We start from the raw sequence: 20776 nt of genomic DNA, 5'->3' as shown, positions 1-20776 counted from the left end.
GAGACGGGAAGTGCGCACGTGATGGGGAGCCCTCTAAATGCCCCTCCCCTCCCCTCCCATCATCTCCCCTATTCTGCAGACTTGCTTATAAACATCTCCTTACTCTCCTTCATGTCCTGATATCATCCCACGCTCTTAGTGGCGGGCGCACCCGTTAGTCTGGCCCCGGCGCCATTGCGGCTTTCCGCTCTCAGAGACGGAGACCTGCCCAGCAGTGACCTGGGAGTGCAGGTCCCGGAAAGGGTTAGTTCAGGTGTTCTCGGTATGTGGGAGACTCCCCAGGTCCCTCTGAAAACCACACCCTGCTCTGGTCATTCCCCAAACTACCGACCAGATGATCATCTGGACAAGAGGCGCCAGGAGCCTCTCAAGAGTCCGGGGAAACGGGCCTGGGACGAGGCCCGGGCGTCGGGATGCGGACGGCTCCCCTGTGATTCGGGCTGCAGTCGAGGTGGGGACTGCTGATCAAGATGCCTGCACAGAACGCACAGCCGGACGTCCTTCCCACCTTCCACCTCGGCGGGAGGCGGCGACGCCTGTGGAACACACGGGGCCTTCTACGGGAAGACTTCCCGCTCAGCGGCGGAAACCCCAAGAAGGCGCATCCCCTACCCTTGCAGCCGTGGCTCCAACTTGGAAAATGAGATCAACCATCATTGCAAAGGAGCCCCTGGGACGGCAGCAAGTGTAGGCCCTCCCGGGGCCTGTGACAGTGACTGCCACGCGGGAGTGTGGCCTGATGTCTCCCAGAGGCCCACGGGCAGGCCTTGAACAGGGAGCCTCTTCTGCTGTCCGTGCGCCCCTGGCACCTACGACACACTGGCGCGGGAGGCCCCCAGGGGACCTGCTCGAGGAGCCGAGTCCAGGGGCTGGAGTAAGGCAGCTCCTACTTGTCAGTTAAACAAAAGAATAATCCACAGCCCCCTTTCAGCGTGTACTTTCGCTGTCATCCAACAGCCCATTACTGTGTCACAGCACAGCGCACCCTTCCACAGGTCACTTTGTTTAAAATGACATGGATAATGCACATGTCAGCAAGCTGACAGTCCTGGGCGTCCTTCAGAGATAAAAACCTCGGGCTGAGAGCCTGTTCTTATCTGGGGGACACGCACTGGTCTATCATCCAAGTCGGGCAGAACATGATTTCTCCAGAGAGCACTTTTTTCATTTCCTGATTTTAAGGAAATCAAATAAGCACCATTTGTCTTCATCTGAATATGCTTGACCTGCTCAAATGATGATGTCTCGCATTTTATAACAGGCTACATATGCTGAATTCAAATTAACAACAGGACAGAACAAGAGCCTTTCCGTCTCTTCTCGGAGGCTGGCAGCTGAGGAGGAGGAAGAATCTGGGCCGATGGAAAGATCCCAGTCAACGCTAACCACAGACTCTGAACACCATCGGCGAGCACGGGGGAGGTGCCAGGTGGAAAACAGGGCTCAGACAAGCCCGCTCCGCCAGACAGGTCCGAGGCTGGGGCAGGGAGAGCTAGTCCCTTCCTTGTGGTGCCCAGAAATACAGAAACCACGCTATTCGGGTAACTCTTTTCGAAATACATGAAGTAGGCATAAAACTGGGAAGAAACGTGGTTGGGGGATAAGAACGTGTAGGAAGGCAGACCAAACGGACAAACAATTCCTCTGCTCAGGCAGCAGGAAGGTCGCATTACCAGGCAGGGCTCCCGTTCTGGAGAGCCCCACGCAGAGCTCCTTGTCTGGCTCCGGGCTGAACTGGATACACAGCGGCTGGTGGCTACCAGCCCCGGAGCCGAGCGTGTACCTGCTGGAAGAACTGCCCTCCCCCTCAGCCATCCCCCTGGATGAGAAGAGAACAGTGCCCTCCCAGATGATGTCCCCTACCCATCCCCACCCCAGGCTGACATTCCTGGGAGCATCACCAGGAGCATTTCCGTCAAGGAGGCCAATACGTACTGAAGAGCAGGAAGAAGCATATGGGCCAGGAAAACAGATGAAAACATGGCATTATGAATACAGAGGAGCACGCTTAATGTTCCAATCAAGGATTCAAAAAGAAAAATCAGATGGCTATTCAATGATTTCCTCTTTAAAAACTTCCATAAAGAAAAACAAAAACAAACCAAAAAACCTTCGTGTCACGTAGGTGCAATACTAAAGGGCTAGTTAAAAAAAAAAAAAGAAAAAAAAGCGGACCTCACAAACAAAATGTGATTTCTTATTGTAGAGAATGTCAGTGTGTAAACAAAGCCTGTCTCTACAGAGGAGACAGGTGCTGTCACGGTGAAGCTGGTAACCCAGCACCTGCCGCTGGGTGTGGGAAGACCGTGGTGCTCAGTGTCTGGTCTACTGGGCCCACAACTGCGGGGGTGGCTTACCTTCTCTTCCTGGTCACTGTCGCTGTCACACTGAAAAGGAAAATAAGAGAATACGGGTTAGTGCAAAACTTGAGTAGGTTTTTGTTTTTGACACAGAAATATAAAAAAAAAGCATGACAAGTAAGGGCGTAGGACATGGTATCTGAGCTGGAGAAAGTCTCCTCAGCTCCCACGCTGGGAGGCAGGTGAGCAGCCGCGTGCTAAGAAGCTGCCCCGTGGATTTTTCTGGAGCCCGCGCTCTGCAACCCCTCCTGTGGGCCGTCTGGCAAGTGCTCAGCGCACCCGGGAGCCCTCGGCTGCCCCCCGAGGAGCCAACCCGGCCACAGGACTCAGGCGAGTCAAGCTCACTCAATGGGATTCAGAACAAAATCGATCCTCTAATGGAGACCTTCTGCTCCTATCAGTGGCTGTCTCTCTCCCGGTGCCTTTCTAGAAGGAAGGAGGTAACCCTCGGGCACGGCCTTCTCCCGTTTGGACTTGGAAGGAAATAGAACGTAATGGGCGAGGCTCGCCACCTGCAATAGCTGCCTTCTCCAGGGGTTAGAGGCCCAGAGAACAGAGGGAATATTCCCTACAAAACGCATGCCAAGGATAAGAGGTCAGGGTAACAAATCAACAGTATGGGCAAAAAAAAAAAGGGGGGGGGCAGTAGATTCTGTCTAATAGATTCCAAGTACCAACTGCTGAGCTGCGTTTGGGACAGCCAGAGATTGGTAACTAACTTTATGTACTGGGTTTCTCATTAGAAGGAAAAGGGCAAAAAAAACATATAATTAAAAAAAAAAAAAAACCAACAAGAATATTTTGTTATCCAATATTTTATTTTTCTAAAAGGGATGTGTTTGGTTAGAGAAAACGCACAGCGGATAAAATAATACATCAATTCCTGCACTCAGCCGCCCTCGGTAAGCACTGCTAAGCTAGACGGACGTTCACGGCCGCCATGGGACTGGCCCCAAGGTGGCGCTCAGGTTAGCGGCGCGGTCATGCACCACGCAGGGACCGGGATGTGTTCTGAGAAGTGCGCTGTCTGGCAACTTCATTGTTGTGTGAACACCATCGAGTGCACTTCCACAAACCTGGTGGTACAACCTACCACACTGCTACACAGCGAGGCTCTGTGGTGCAGCCTACCGCTCCTAGGCTACAAGCCTGTACAGCTTGTTTCTGTACAAAACAACACGAGATTAAATCAAGCACAAGAGAAAAGGATGCAATCAAGAGAGGCCAGAAACATAAGATGAATGAAGCCGTGCCCAGTGTAACACGGAATACCGTTTTTCAGCAAAGGTTTTTTTTTTTTTTTTTTTTTTTTTGTCAATAAGAGAAAGAGTACACTCTAATATAGCAATAAGGAGCATAGGAAACACATCAGCCTGTAACACAGTCGCAATTAATGCCAAGCGTTCTGTGCTGTGCGTTATTGCAGGTACTGTGCTTCCACAGGTTTGGCAGTACGGTAGGTTAGTTTATATAAGCTTCCTCACAAACACATCAGTAATGAGTCGCCCTATGATGTCACAACAGCCACAACATTGCCACGTGATGAAAAAATTTTCAGCTCGTTATCATTTCACGGGACCACCGTCACACAGGGCAGCTGACTGAGACTCTGTGGAGCCTGACTCTAGAGATGGAATTAGGACGCAAACACTGACAGGGGGTGGGGGGTGCCATGATCAGAGTGACGTTCTGTTCACATGACCCTTCCCATGGTGGAGGAGGGATAGGGCGCTGTGGGGAAAGACCCAGGTCACGGGGACACCGATTTGTCAACCAGCACTGTCTAATCCAGCACAGCGTGTGGCTTCAGAAAGGCAGGAACAGATGGCAGAGCGCTTCTGAAGGCAGAACCAACAGGACTTGGTAACACATGGATGTGGGGAGCCAGCAAGAGGGACGCGTCTAGGACGATGCCAAGGATTTTTAGTGTGGCCACCTGGATATGGGACTTGATGTTGCCATGAACAGAAACGGAGAATAAGTTTGCTTATACAGCAGTCGCTAGTGGCTAGATACCCACAGACGTTCACCATCCCCTCTCCCCAGTCTGTGCCGTCTCCTGAAATTTCGAGATTAAAAAAGCCAGACAGGCTCTTTCTCCCAACCTTCCTTGCAGCTAAGGGTGGCCATAAGGTACATTTCTGGCTGAGACTTGAGCTTGTTTCTGCTGAGGGTTCTGGAAAATTTTGCTCTCCTCAAAAAAAGGGAGAAAAGCAGGGAACACTCGCCTCTTGCCTTTGAATACAATTGCATGGTGATGTGAGGTCTAGATATGTGGCAGCACCTTGTAAAGATGAGGCAAAAAGCCCACTTACAGAAACAAGACGGTGGGCCGAGGAAGAAACACCTTGGCAGAGCTGAGCTGCTCGAACCAACCTCAAGCAGCCAACCTCTGAACTTTTCTCTCTTCAGCGGACAATGCATTACCTTAGTGTTTAACCCACTGTCGGAGAGCTTCCAGCTGAAAAATAACAAGAATCCCATCCAAATAGACATCTTGGTATTACAATAGAAGACACAATTTGGAGACTACTTCCTCCTTCTAGCCCAAGCTCTCTGTACTATGCACATTCAGGAACTCACATCACAGCCTCACAGACCGAAGAGTTAGGACTTTTTCTTTGCCCACCGGCTTGGCTCCTCGGTGCCACGGGGCGGTCAGCATTTCAGTGACTGCACTCTAACCAAGTACCACTGCATCATTTCCAACCGAGCTTCCAACCTCAGATGGTCTCACCTTGCTTTCTGTTGCCTGATCAGTGGGCCTCTCTATAATAAAGTCACATGAGGTGAGGTAGAAAATGGATGACGTAAAGATCCCGAAGGCCCAGAACAACAGATGAGAAACAATGGTTCTCCTGACTGGGGGACTTTTCCATTGTCTTGAATTAAGGCTTCCCTGAGGTTCCTACGTTCTGAGCACATTTTCAAGAGTGACAAAGCATGACCCAAGAGGGGCATGGAAGAGAGAAGAGGGCTTGAACAGGCAGGCTTATGTTCCCAGATGTTCACAGCCCTCCTTGTGAAGCGATCCATGACAGCTGAAGGCTGCGGCATGGCCTTTGTCCACAGCACCAAGGACTGGTGTGCAGGGGGCAGAAAGGGTGGGGAGGTCGGGAAGGAACTACCCCTGCGGTCTACACACCACTCGCCCCCCCCCCCCATCCTACAGCAGTGTGTTCCTGGGACCAGTTATTTCTATCAAAGTGTTAAGCTTCCTGCTTTCCAATAGTCCAGTTCTAATTTCAAGGTCCACTTAATTCCGCATCAAGTAATTACTGATATACCCAGAAGCACCTTGTCTCCAGAGTTAAGCATATGGTGGAGAACTGAGACCTACTGGTATCCATTATGGAAGCAGCACGGATGCCAAGCCGATTAAAAATGCTCAGGCTCCCCACACAACATGCCGGGTGAGTGACAGCTCCTCGACAAGGCTAGTCGCAGAGTCTGCCAAAACAGTCTCTGCTGTGCTGAGGCCCACATGGTGCGCTGAGAAAACAGTTCCATTTCTGGTATTAAATTCCCATACTGACCCGAGGACTTTGCCGTGAGCTCAGCAGGAGCGCACCATCCAATTTACAGCTCCACTCTCTGGAGCCTCGAGTGCCAGCCCCTGGCAGAGACGAATGATGGTCAACCCCTCCAGCTCATAAATTATGCAAAGGCAATAAATGCACTCAGCAAACAGCGCCTAACGTTTGCCTAGCCTGGCTCCTAACACACTCTGTAAAGAGCCAGAAGCTCGACTCATACAAGAGGTCTATTCCACTCATAAAGGGGGTTTGTTGACAACTCCAGACGGAAAGCGGGCCATGGGCCTGAGGAGTCTTTCTGCTTCGCTGGCAGCGGTTTATGGGCCTGCTTTATGACAAGGGGAGGCTGTTTTATAGAGTCGGTGTGGGTAGAATTCATGGTCTCAAATTCACATTAATACACTGTACAGCTTTCATACCCTAAGTTCAATACAAGGTGGATTTTTGGCCAAAGGAGTCTTGGTCTTGGAAGGTTAAAAGAAGAAGTGTCTGCTGCCTGATCCCTAGACACCCACTCCAATTTATCAGAGTTCATGCCGAGCCACCTCTGGCTGCAGGTTTATGTCCTGCATGAGGCTGGGAAACGGAAGAGGCATGTCAGATGCAGAAATGGGCTCCCAGCGGACCTGACCATTTTAAGCATTTTGACATCGGGGTGCTGCACTGGTTTATTAGCAGACAGGTTTGCACACTAACGACCACCTTGTGGTGACAGAGTAGTACTCTCTGTGACTAGATTTCCAAGCCCTTTGTGAAAAGCAGAAAATATTTTCCTCCATCTTAAAGACAAGACACGAGAAGGAACGATCAGCCCTTGTATCCTGGCCAGGGAAGAATTCTTGGTCATTTGGCTATCAGACAGAGCCCACCTGAGCCCACCATAGACAAAGAGGGAAACAGGAAGGCAGGGAATCTGAACCATGTGCTTCAAATGCAGAATTAGGAAGAGCCTGGTTCCTTACCCGAGTCCATGCAGCCATTCCAACATGTCACCATCCACTTCTGTGTCACCTCCTCCCTCCAGCTTCACAGATTAGACATGAACCTCTGGAGGCAACTTCTTCCTGTCCTAAACATGTCCCACCCCTTCAACTCTTCAACCAACCAATCAACAAACCAACCATCCAACAAACCAACCAACCAACCAAACAACCAACCAACAAACCAACCAAACAACCAACCAAACCACCAACCAACCAACCAACCAACCAACAAACCAACCAACCAACCAACCAACCAACCAACCAACCATCCATCCAACAAACCAACCAACCAACCAACCAACCAACCATCCAACAAACCAACCAACCAAACAACCAACCAACAAACCAACAAACCAACCAACCAAACCACCAACCAACCAACCAACCAACCATCCAACAAACCAACCAACCAACCAAACAACCAACCATCCAACCAACCATCCAACCAACCATCCGACAAACCAACCAACCAACCCACCAACCAACCATCCACCCACCCAATAGTGTTTCCTTTTAAACATTAATACATATTTTTTTACCATGTTTTTTTTTTAAATTACCAATCAGTCTACCACCCTCAAACCTGGTTCACACATTTGTATCGTTCCTTTCAGCCTGTTCTCCATGCTGGCCCTCCTTCACACACAGCATTTTAAGAAATACTATGGTATTTTGCAACCTGCTTCGTTTTCGCATACCATGCCAAATACTTTGGTGAGTAAAATTTTCTCTGTAACATCGCTTTTTTTTTTTTTTTAAAGAAAAGGCTGCACTGCAATCTACTGTGTGAATTGTAAATAACCTAGTTAAAAAGTTCCCTAGTGCCTGACCTGTGGTGGCACAGTGGGTAAAAGTGTCGACCTGGAATGCTGAGGTCGCTGGTTTGAAACCCCAGGCTTGCCTGGTCAAGGCACATAGGGGAGTTGATGCTTTCTGCTCCTCCCCTCCTTCTCTCTCTCTGTCCCTTCTAAAAAATAATAAATAAATAAATAAATAAATAAATCTAAGAAAAAAAAATCTACCGGAAGACATTTAAAAAATAAAACTAACTAAATAACGAGTTCCCTAGTGCTGGATACTTGGATTGTTTCAACTGAACTCCCCAGAATTTTCCCCGTGTACGCAGTCACCGATACTGTGTTTTCCCTCAAATCTTTTCATGGCCCTTCCCTTTCTGCGTATTCTTTACTGTCACTGTCTCCCCAGAGTGGCACCTGCAATTCTATTGTTTCTAGATGATTTCCAGGGGATCTTTAAAGATTCCCTTTGTTCCCTCTGCCATTTCTATGTTGAGACTAAAAATCCCTATGCCCACCATCTGCCAGCCATGTGACTTTGGAAAATTTATTTCAAGTCTCTGCATCTCAGTTTACTTACCTATACATGTGGGTGATAATGGCATTTCTCTCCTAAGAACATGAGTTGCTATATGTTCAGGGTAGGTGCAGACAATAAGTGTTAACTATGGCCATCATATTTCTGTGTGCTAATCCCCCTTCCTCAGGCCCCACCCATCAACATCTCAGACTCAAGTATATGTCTAAATCTAGACCCACCATCCTTTGCTGAGTGCAAAGCTGCCCCTCTCCTGTGCTATGCTCACAGCATCACTGCGCAGTCTCTCAACTGCCTAAATGAACAGTCTTGCCATCATCCTTGAGCAGACCTACCTTCCTTTCTCACCCCCATTATGGCTTCTACCTTTCAAGTCCTCTCTATCTCCATGGTCACGGGTGCTGCTCTAGTTCAGGCTTTTATTTTAACAAAACAAGAGGCTAATAATGACTTCTTTCAAGGGCCTATGGTCTCTTCCTTTTCTAATCCAAGTCCTTACTGACCACCGTGGATTTCCTAAATTTCAGTTTGATCATGACACTTCCCATGGCCTGCAGGGTAATGAAGACTCTTGACAGTGCTCCCAACTTCCCCATTCCTGCCTTCTAACCATTCCTGCAACACAGTGCTTCTCAGATTTTCTGTGGACAGGGATCACTTGTTTTTCTTTTAGGTTCTTTACTTTCCAATAACTTGTAGACCAATATTTTTGTAATATACAGTAAAAAAATAAATTGCTAGAAAAATAAAAAGAAGCAAAGACATATAAAAATACATGTTATTATGTAAGATATAAAATTACTCTATGAAATTGCTATAAAAGTTTTCAAAGGCTGACTCTCAGCTACCATATTAATCTCATAGCAGACCCATGGACCGGCCTTGGTCTGTGTTCACACTTTAGAATAGCACCATCCTAACCTATCCCTTGTTCTAGCCACAACTGGGCACACGTGGCCACACTCTCAGCCCTTACTATCTTTGCACTTAACAAATCCTTTTGTCTGGAATTCTATTCCACCGAGTTCCTACTTAAAAATCTTTAATGTACCTTTAAAAACACAGTGCATGTTTCAATATTCTTCTTAGAATTAAGAATTCTTAGGTCCTGGCCGGTTGGCTCAGTGGTAGAGCGTCAGCCTGGTGTGCAAGAGGTCCCGGGTTCGATTCCCGGCCAGGGCACACAGGAGAAGCGCCTATCTGCTTCTCCACCCCTCCCCCTCTCCTTCCTCTCTGTCTCTCTCTTCCCCTCCAGCAGCTGAGGCTCCATTGGAGCAAAGATGGCCCGGGCGCTGGGGATGGCTCCTTGGCCTCTGCCCCAGGCGCTAGAGTGGCTCTAGTCGCAACAGAGCGACGCCCCGGAGGGGCAGAGCATCGCCCCTTGGTGGGCAGAGCATCGCCCCCTGGTGGGCATGCCGGGTGGATCCCGGTCGCACATACGGGAATCTGTCTGACTGTCTCTCCCCGTTTCCAGCTTCGGAAAAATACAAAAAAAAAAAAAAAAAAAAGAATTCTTAGAATTCTAATCCCTTTTTTTTTAAAATGAATTGTTCTGTCTCCATCCCATCTCAAACTGTATTCCACCGTTTACCACAATAGTCTTCCCGAGTAGAGAGTGCTCTAACATAGGTAAGGGCAGTGCCCTGCTCATCTGAGTATTTCCAGGCCTTGGGACATAGCAGGTGCTCAATCATACTGATACATTTCTCATTCTTATTTGAAATTCTTCAACATGTGGTTGATTCCACATAGCACAAGCAAACTATGATTTACAAGACAAGTAATTCCAAAGAAAGAAGCCGCAGGAAACACAGACCAACTTGACTGCTTAATATAATGGGATGTGTATTTGAATATACTGGGCAGGGTTAAAACTGTCAGCAGAGCCTCCAGTTGGGGCCCAGGAGAAAATATCTCCCATCAGCTCTGGCTGGGTAACTCAGTTGGTTAATGCACTGTCCCAGTACACCAAGGTTGTGGGTTCCATCCCCAGTCAGAGCACATACAAGAATCAACCAATAAATGCAGAAATAAGTAGAAGAACAAATCAATGTTTTTGCTCTTTCTCTCTAAAATAAATCATACATTTAAATATACTTTTTTAAAAAATATATCTTCCATTAAAAGGCTAAGAAAAGATGTGACTATGATTTTATGGTATTTCCTCAAAGCGAGCACTTCTCATTTCCATTTGGGAATCTCAACAACGGTGCTTTAAGACTCTGATTCAAACTGAAATAAGTCAAGGTCTGCGACACCTCTCTGCCTCATTCAGAATGAAGGAACAAGATGGAATTCTGGGTACCCCGTGATGGAATGCATTCTTAAGCAGAAAGTGGCAATCATTGAATACATCACATCCAATGACATTGAGGAGGGCATTGCTCTCTATTCTGCTCAATGGACCTTGCGGGAACAGTTATTTCGTATCTCAAACCCATTTATCATTGCCACCAAAAATGTCAGGGCTGCACACCACCACTGAATAAAGTTATTTTATTCTTCTCTCTGCCGAAAGGAAATGAGAGGAAAAGGAGGGAGAACCCCAACTTGTAAACCACAGCATCTGACCTTAGGTACGATTGAACTTGGCTGCAGACAAAACAAATCTATTCCCCTTCGGGGCAGGTGGTTTATCTAAGACCGTAAAGATATCCCTCACCTAAAAGCAATTTCAGGAGAAGCCACCTGCAGAAAACATGACACTTATTTTCTTCCTGGAAGAAGTGAGGTGGCGGCTCAGTGACTATAAACATGTCCACCGTCATTGTCTCATCCGCCCCGTTCCTTGTTCATGCACACCCGACAGCCATGCTGGACTGCATGGAGCAAGTCTGCTGCTGCGTGCCTGCTACCACGCCACAGAGCCCTCGTGTCACGCTGTGTCCCTTCCTCTCACAGTGGCTCTGGACTTCACGTGGAACTTAAAGCTATTGGGGCCCTAGAAATAAAATGTTTAATCCTGAAGTGGTTTGAGGTATTCCTATTGATTTTAAAACGATGTCATTTGTTCCTCTTCCCTTCAGTCGCAATAATAACTATGTCTGATCAAATTCCAGCGCTCAGAAAAAAAATGAAAGCCGCCTCAAAAAATCTGTATGCCAAACAATAGCTTAAACCAGTGGTCCTCAACCATTTTTTGGGCCACAGGCTGGTTTAATGTCAGAAAATATTTTCATGGACCGGCCTTTAGGGTGGGACGGATAAATGTATCATGTGATCGAGACAAGCGTCAAGAGTGAGTCTTAGACGGATGTAACAGAGGGGATCTGGTAATTTTTAAAAAATAAAACATTGTTCAGACTTAAATATAAATAAAATGGAAATAATGTTAAGTTATTTATTCTTTCTCTGCGGACCAGTACCAAATGGCCCATGGACCAGTACCGGTCTGCAGCCCGGGGGTTGGGGACCACTGGCTTAAACGATAAGAATAAAACTAGTGGGTGATGAAGGTTAGACTTGACTTGGGATGCTGAGCACACAGTACAATGTACAGATGATGGACTGTAGAATTGTATACCTAAAACCTATGTAATTTTATTAACCAATGTCACCCCTATAAATTCAATAAAGAGTTTTTAAAAACACTGATGAGATGAAGGTTGATATAGCCACTGTGGAAAGCAGTGTGAAGTTACTTCAAAAAATTAAAAATGGAACTCACTGCCTTGTGACCCAGCAATTACATTTCTGGGAATTTATCCAAGGAAACCCAAATCACTAATTTGAAAGAATATCTGCACCCCTATGTTCACTGCAGCATTTTTTATAGTAGCCAAGATCTGGAAACAGCCCAAGTGCCCATCAGTAGATGAGTGGAGAAAAAAGCTGTGGTACATTTACACAATGGAATATTACTTGGCCGTAGAAAAAGAAGGAAACCTTACCTTTTGCAACAGCATGGATGGGCCTAGGGGGTATTATGTTAAGTGAAATAAACTAGTCTGAAAAACACAAGTACCATATGAGCCCTCTTATATGTGGTATCTAAGGAACAAAAGAAAGAGATGAACAAAATGGAAACAGACTCACAGAGAAGAGACCGACAGCTGTCAGAGGAAATAAGGGTTGGTAGGCTGGGTGAAAAGGTGAAGAGATTAAGCAAAGAAAAGAAAATCTCACAGACACAGACAACAGTGTGATAATCACTAGAGGGAAAGAGGGTGGGGGAGGAAGAAGAGGGTGAAGAGGAATAAATGGTGATGGAGGGAGACTTGACTTGGGGTGGTGGACACACAGTACAATATACAGATGATGCATTATAGAATTGTACACCTGAAACCTGTATAATTTTATTAATCAATGTCACACCAATAAATTCAATTTAAGAAAAGGAAAAACTGTTCTCTACCCTCTCACTGCATGGAAGCCGAAGGGGAGACCGACACTGGGCAAGAGAGTGATGGGAGTGGTCTCAGAAGAGAGGGACAGTGGAGGGCCCACCTGACTTAGAGGGTCAGGGAAGGTTCCCTGAGGAAGAGACTTCAAAGGGAAGCTTAAGAAAAGAAAAATAAGTAAAAGGTAAGAATAAAGCTTCTGACAGTCTTACAAAAATGAGCACATTTGAAAATCGTAGAAGATCCACCAATCTGCAGTTGTTGAGGTATAATGGAGAGAAAATGTACAGAAGCTTCTGGAATTCTGTACTGGAGAGCTATCATTCCCACATGGGGAGTCCTCAGAATGTGGCAGTTTTGCAAGTTCTCAGCTTGAACTGGCCAGACCTCACATGACCAATGTGGTCTGAGGGGATAGGGGAACATGTCTTACTCTCCCTCTAAACCAGTGGTAGTCAACCTGGTCCCTACCGCCCACTAGTGGGCATTCCAGCTTTCATGGTGGGTGGTAGTGGAGCAACCAAAGTATAAATAAAAAGATAGATTTAACTATAGTAAGTTGTTTTATAAAGATTTATTCTGCCAAACAGCGAAAATCCGACATAAAGTACTCAGTAAGTAATTATTATTATATGCCTTAACTTGCTGTAACTCTGCTTTATAAATTTTATAAAGTCAAGTTACTTCCCTACTTTATAAATCACCATTACTGTGGAACCAGTGGGTGGTTAGAAAATTTTACTACTAACAGAGATACAGAAGTGGTGGTAGGTATAAAAACGTTGACTACCCCTGCTCTAGGGTCTCTTAGATGATCACGCAACTCCATTCAATAAATAATTTTAAAATGCCTACTATGTGCTAGGTTCACTCTGGCCATTCATTATAAGTGTAAATATATTGCTAAATAAATCATTTTGTTCAAACCTGACATTCTAAAGCTCACAAATTAATTTTCAATATTTTCTTGTCACTGAAATCCAGGTGTGTTTCATAACACAATCTGTATGCTGTAAATTTCCACTTAGCTCATTAAAATATCGTTGTGTTTTTGGAAGTAGAAAAAGAAGTGGCTATTTCATAAATTTTTGGAGAGTTCAGCATTTTTCCCCCCCCTCAGAAGAAAGGAAGTCATATTTTGCCAAGTATAAACACACATAAACCCCAAAGATGAAATTTACTTAAAACCCAGAGCCCACAAGCCTCGGTGGTTGGCAAAATGAGAAAAATGAATTTCTTGTCCAAAGGCAAAACTCAGTCTGGGGCTGGGTGATTTGTAAAAGATCTCTTTTAAGCTTAAGCACCAGATCCTTTGCCTCTTTGTCATTGATTTACTGATTCCAAGTCATCAATAGCATTAATCCACACCTGCCTGGGGACCTATTACAAATGACTTTGAAGATGGCATGAAGCAAGAATATATTATGAGACCACAGTGTTATTTAGCAGGAAGAGCCAGTCTTCTGTGTTCTTCGGTGGCATTCTAGGTGACCCTGGAATGGCACGCTTTTTCCTTTCCTGATCAGCGTTGCTTGTTTCTCTGGGTGGGGCTGGAGTCCCCTAGGTTTGCATCAACTAAAGCTGGGTTCCTTCAGAGTCCTGTGTGAGCTAATAAAACCCAAATTTGCTGATGAGTAAGAAGGAAAAGTATGTTACGGGTTAAAATAATACAAGAGTCTATTTTTTCCGCTGTGTTGTGATCCATAGAAATCACCCTGAGCCTTTTCCCTTTCTTCTCTGCCTGGGAAGCCAATTGCTTTGATTGCAATGATATGAGCTAGCTAAAATGACTTGCCCTTGCTTGTGAGGCAAATGGAACATGCTAATAGAACTTATCGCATTACCCGATGCAAAAGTGCCATAGCTCATTACTTTAAGATAAAAGGATATCATTGCAGACGGCAAGCAGAATTGACTTTCTGAGGCCCGACTTGATGATGATTTAATCAACTGCTCTCTTTCACTTCTCATCTCTGCGCCTGTCGGTTTCACAGGTGCCGTTAAATGAGACACTCAGAAAGGGAGCGGAGGGAAAGAAATTGCTGTCATTACTTTTCAAGAAAGGAGGTATGCAAATTTTCGACAGAAAGATTGCGTTCATAATGGGCCTGGTAAAATACAAGGATCATGCTTGACAGGTGAGGGCAAGCCATTTGTATGTCCTTAAAGCGGAGCCACTGTCCTCGTTTAGAAATGTGCTCGGTAAGAGAAACTACAAATGAGAGGCCTGGCGGGGCCCAGAGAGAGGCAGCCAGAGCACACAGGCCGGGGCCGAGCGGGTCTGGGTGTAAGGGAAGGAGAGGGAGCTGAAAGTCACATCCCGACCCCACCACACAGGAGCTGTGGGACCTCTGGCAAGTATCTTAACCTCTCTCTGTGTGTCGTTTTCATTATCTATCAAATGGGCTATTGACAGATTTACCTCCCAGGTTGTTGAGAGCATTCACTGAGTTAATAAGTACATATAATAATACATACATACATACATATAATTTACACAAAGAGGTATAGAACAGTGCCTGACATAGAAAGCCCTCAGGAAATGTTAGAAATCATTCGTTCATTCTTTCATTCATTCTTCAACAAAGTATCTTGGGTTTCTGATTTTGTTTTTTAAGTAGCTGAACCAGGTGCTGAAAATCTAGTTTAGACAGAAGACAAGTCTTCACGGATCCTACATATACAAGTCCTGTCCCCCCCCCACCCCCCCCCCGCAGATGCTGAGCTGCTCCAAAGAGCAGCTGGTTGTCCCTGGAACCATCACAGGGCCCAGTGCGGTTTCCGGACCCTAAAAGATGCCCAGTAATGACTGGATGACTCATGGCTTCTACCTCCATCCTCTTCATCTCAGATTTCTGATACTGTGCGTGAAGCTCAAGCCCTTAGAGGAGTCTCCCCTTGGAGTAGGAAACGTCTGTCATTAGCTGGGAAGCTCAGGCGACTGCCATGTGCCCTGCCCCACCTGGGGAAGAAACGGTGCAGCCAGGAGGAACAGACAGTTTGGCTTGAATCAGCTTCAGAAAGGCAGAATGAATCTGAACAGATTAAATGATCAGGAGAGTATGAACAGAGGTGTTTTTCATCCACTTTGCCTTCAACAGGTAATTGTTCTATTTTCTCCAACACTCAAAGTAAAAGCATCTTTCTTCAAGCCCCTGTAACTCTGAGTTCTTTTTCCCCAGGTAATGAAGCTGCTGCAAACCATCCCTCCCTCCAGCCCCTAAGGCTGGGAGGCACTGAGCGCAGCGCCTGCTGAGCAGCGCCCTGATTCAGGTCCCTGCCAAGGGAACCATGTCTACCTCAGGCCAAGGGAGAGAGGGGTGGATCCAGAAGGCAGGGCAGCTCTGAGCCGGTCTGTGTTGAAAAGCCCGGTTCCTTCCCTGTGCTCCACCGAAGCCTGGGCCTCTCTGGGGAGAAGGTCTCCATAGGAGCTACCTCAGAGCACTTCCCTTGCAGATGCCAGCCAGCAGCGATCTGTCACTGCCTGATGTCCTGACAACAACAGCCTGGGAGGGGAGTGTGACAAACCCCTCCGCCATTAAGAAGTCCAGGCTTCCAACGGCAGAGGCGGTACTTGAACCCAGTTCTGTTCATGTGCAAGTTCATGTCCCCAGCAGGTACAATATAGCCCCTCAATCCCTCTAACGCACTATACAAAGAAACTACTTGAGAAAAACACCCTGTTGACTGACTGCCTGGCGAAGGGTAGAGTCCCGCTGAAACTGCAAAGAGGTAGCGATGATCGGGAGCAGCAGTGAAGGCGGCCATCTGCCCCATGTTGGGTCCCGCCCAGAGGGCTCTCCCGCCAGCGCAGGACCCAGCACGGTGCCTGGCTCAGGGATGTGCTGGCTCAGTCTGTGGCTGACCCAGGTTCACACTCTTCACTTAGAAGCTGTGCCATGTTGGGAAAGGTACTTACATCTTAGAGCCTACATGTTTTCTTCAGCTGGAAATGAGGGTGACACATGATCACAGGACTTTTCTGAGAATTAAGTAAGTTCAACCGTGTGAAAGCAGCCAGAAAAAAATAAAAGATGGGCCCTGGCCGGTTGGCTCGGTGGTAGAGCGCCGGCCTGGTGTGCGGGGGACCCAGGTTCGATTCCCGGCCAGGGCACATAGGAGAAGCGCCCATTTGCTTCTCCACCCCCCCCTCCTTCCTCTCTGTCTCTCTCTTCCCCTCCTGCAGCCAAGGCTCCATTGGAGCAAAGATGGCCTGGGCACTGGGGATGGCTCCTTGGCCTCTGCCCCAGGCGCTAGAGTGGCTCTGGTCCTGGCAGAGCCACGCCCCGGAGAGGCAGAGCATCGCCCCCTGGTGGGCAGAGCATCGCCCCTGGTGGGCGTGCCGGGTGGATCCCGGTCGGGCGCATGCGGGAGTCTGTCTGACTGTCTCTCCCTGTTTCCAGCTTCAGAAAAATACAAAAAATAAAAATAAAAAAAAATAAAAGACTCATAGCTTTATTTCTTCCAACTCTTTGATAAGAGATACCACATTTCCCCAAGTAGAAGATGCACCATTTTTGAAAAATTTGGGATTTAAAAACTGCATGCATCTTATACAGTGGTTGTAGATTTTGTTTTTACTCGCATTTCCTGCTTTTTCATGCAGATGAGGAGTTGTATGAATTTTATGATGAATAAAACTTGAGTTCAATAACTTTATGTAGTACTTTTTTTTTTCAAATTTTGGGCCCCCAAATTAATGTGCGTCTTATACACGGGAGCATCTTATACATGGGGAAATACGGTATGTTATGTCACACTTAGAAATGAGGTAAACCTAAGAGTTATTTAAATCTTGGGTTTTTTTGTTTGTTTTTTTGTCATTTTATTCCCAGAGGTGAAATAATAATCTGCAAGGATTTCTGCTTGGGAGATGTCTGGAGATTTGACACTATGCTATACAAAAGCAGAAACAAACTATCATTTCCTCTCAACTAAGATAACAATAGGAATCTTCTTGTTAACAAATGGTTTTATTTCACTGATCAAATACCATCTAGGCAAGGTACTTAAGAATTCAATTTTCTAAGCATTCTTTTAGGTTCCTGATGCAAAACTTTTTGGTGGATATAATTTGGATTTATGCTTCAGCCAAATAGTAGTCAGTAACCTATGTACAGGAACTAAAGTAAAATGCATAAATTTAAGATCTGGGGTCTAAACTTTTAGGTTATGCATTGTGCAATACTGATATGGGCTTTGACATTAGTGTACGATGTTCACTCAAATTCAGATTTGCAAGATAAATAGACAGACAAGATGAGTATTAAAAACATCAAGTGATTATGGGTACAACTAAGAAGCCAGCCATTTTGAAGTTTGTTCAGAGAGTCTGACTAATCAGAATAAAAAGCTACTTGGATAACTCTGTGCACACTTTTTTTTTTAATATGCAAGATCTATTTAGGGATTGACCTAACAAAATGAACCACCAGAGTAATCTTGGGAAGAGATTAAACTTTTTAGAGCATTAGCTTTGGCAACTGGAAAACTGGGGATTAGTTGAGAGAATATAACTACAGTGCTTGGCACTCAGTAGGCACTCAACAATTCAACCACTTCTATCCTCAGGGACCCGGGCACATCTGTTCCCTCTTTCATACGTATGGGTGCTCGCTCTGGCTTTTCTGGCTGTATCTCAGCTGTGGGTTCCCAGCATCTTCTACACTGTGGCCAGTTTCCCCAAATACATCTCAGAGTTTGCTGAGAACCTGTCCCTCCTAAACCTGGCATCTGGTCAGTGTTTAATAAATATATATGAAATATATATATGAAAGAATGAATTTATAAATTAGATTAGCAGGGTATGTGAGGGAAGGGGTCATGGAACGTGTTTCACTGAGATCAAGAACTCCACAGTGATGACCCACGTGGACGAGAGGAGTTTTGAGTGTGGCGGGTGTGTCAATGTGTCCGTGAGAAATCCGTGGAGGTAACTTCAAGGGAAAAGTAAATTTTAAGACAATAACAGCATACACTTGAAGAAATCCAATTGTAAAGATACTGTTTAAGAAAATCAGGAAAATCAAAATCCAAATATATTTCTTTTTACCTCCGACTCACCCTTGAGCCAACAAAAGCAACTAACATTGAATAGGAAAAGGGAAAACGGTGTTCTCATATTGCTGAAACATAATGGTCACATTATCAGCTTCCCACCACCCAGATTTTTTGTTTTGTTTTTAGAATGCAAGACAGTGGAAAGCACAGCTGACGGCATAGAAATGTGGCCTGAGAGAGACTGATTCACAAATGTCAGAAGGTGGTTCAAGAGGCTCCAAAGACACGCCAGACTGATTCCTTTTTGTTTATTTTCTTTTTTTCCTTTTTATTTAATTTATTGGGGTGACACTGATTAACAAAACTTTATAGCCTCAGGTATAGAATTCTACAACACATCATCTGTACATCTGTACACTGCATTGCGTGTTCACCACCCCATGCCCAGTCTCCCTCCATCACCATTCATCCCCTCCCCCCCCGCCCCCCACAATCACCACAATAGGTTCTTCATTATTGCCCCTCTTAGAATCCATCATATTCCTGACTGGGATTTTACATTAAATTGCGCCTAACAACAGTCTTTACTTTAGGATGGCTTGAAAAACCCAGTCTTCTATATCATAAACAAGGAAGGGTAGGATTACTCTAAATTGTCTGCAAGAAAATACAAATTGCCAACATAAAAACACCCACTGGCCTGCCAGTCTCGAGTTCGCTGTTTTGACATACTATATGCAGTAATTTGGTATCCACAATCTCTTATTAGAAAATGAATGTGCTATTTTTCTGAACGCTGCAATTACAATAATTGAATTTAAAATGGGGATTGAGTTTCTCTATTTGGAGGAAAAGAATAATTGTGGATTTCTGATTAAAATCAAGGGGACTGAATAGAGAGAGGTTGTACAGCTTCCAGCTCCAGTCTCCCTGAGTGACTCCTCATCAGGCCGGAGAAAAGACATATTCAAACGCAGAGAAACGGCCGGTACCAGCAGCAGGCACTGCCTTTGGCCTCGTTTGCTTTGTCTCCTGGCCTTCAGTCACAATACCCCCGTAACAGAGGCAATCAGAACACCATGGCATTGTAACATTTTAAATGGCAGCCATGCTGGAGTTCCCCACTGTGTCAAAAATTATGAGTTAAAATGCAAGGAAAACAAACATCCCTTTGTGTCAAAAATGCCTGTACCCTTTCGGGCTGCCAACACGTTGGAGCAATTTTCATTTCTCCCTTGGAGAACCTCTCCGGATGCGGACACCGTGACAGCGGGCGGGAGAAGGCGTGGTCAGAGAGGAGCGGACGCCTTTTCCTGAAGGGCTCTGCTACTTTTGTTTCCCCCAAACACAGCAGAGAAGGCCGCCTCCTAGGGGTTCGGATGTGAGAAAGGAAGAGGGATGGAGCGGAACGGCTGGCTTGCCTTTTCTTTCTGTCTTTGTACTTTATTTTATTTTTACTTATTTAGAAACTGAATTTAATGGGGTCCCATTGGTCAATAAGAATACATAGGTTTCAGCTCAATGTCTCTCTAGCATCAGTACTGCGGACTGTGTTGAGTGCCCATCACCCAGAGTTTTCTGAAAATACCCATTTGTCCCAATGTGAAGGTAAAATGTAGTCTCACAAGTCTTCCCAAATGGTCCTTAAAAGAGAACTTCCTGGCCCTGGCCGGTTGGCTCAATGGTAGAGCGTCAGCCTGGTGTGCAGAGGTCCTGGGTTCGATTCCCGACCAGGGCACACAGGAGAGGCGCCCATCTGCCTCTCCACCCCTCCCCCTCTCCTTCCTCTCTGTCTCTCTCTTCCCCTCCTGCAGCCAAGGCTCCATTGGAGCAAAGATGGCCCGGGCGCTGGGGATGGTTCCTTGGCCTCTGCCCCAGGCACTAGAGTGGCTCTGGTCGCAACAGGGCGATGCCCCGGAGGGGCAGAGCGTCGCCCCCTGGTGGGCATGCCGGGTGGATCCCGGTCGGGCGCATGCGGGAGTCTGTCTGACTGTCTCTCCCTGTTTCCAGCTTCAGAAAAATGCAAAAAGAAAAAAAAAAGAAAAGAAAAGAAAAAAAGAGAACTTCCTGAGGAAAGAGAAAACTTCCCCAGCACCAGTGAGCCATAGGTCGTGTCTCTACACTGCCCGCTCGTCTTCCATGGCTTTATCCCATGGCTTCACTGAGATATAACTGACAAGGATAAACTGCCCATATTTAAATGACGCTACTTAATCTACTGC

General features: G+C 46.1%; 1 protein-coding gene across 3 annotated transcripts in view; it reads right to left on the bottom strand.

The window, feature by feature from the left end:
• Nucleotides 1-20776, bottom strand: part of AUTS2 (activator of transcription and developmental regulator AUTS2) — a 1187404-nt gene that overhangs the window by 350777 nt on the left and 815851 nt on the right. For all 3 annotated transcript variants that reach the window (XM_066274625.1, XM_066274627.1, XM_066274626.1), the window contains exon 5: nucleotides 2358-2387. In XM_066274625.1, the coding sequence (XP_066130722.1) occupies nucleotides 2358-2387 (30 nt within the window). The remainder of the gene's footprint in view (nucleotides 1-2357; nucleotides 2388-20776) is intronic.

Source organism: Saccopteryx bilineata, chromosome 4 (genome assembly GCF_036850765.1).
Source record: "Saccopteryx bilineata isolate mSacBil1 chromosome 4, mSacBil1_pri_phased_curated, whole genome shotgun sequence".
NCBI lineage: Eukaryota > Metazoa > Chordata > Mammalia > Chiroptera > Emballonuridae > Saccopteryx > Saccopteryx bilineata.
This window is presented reverse-complemented; position numbering and strand designations above follow the sequence as displayed.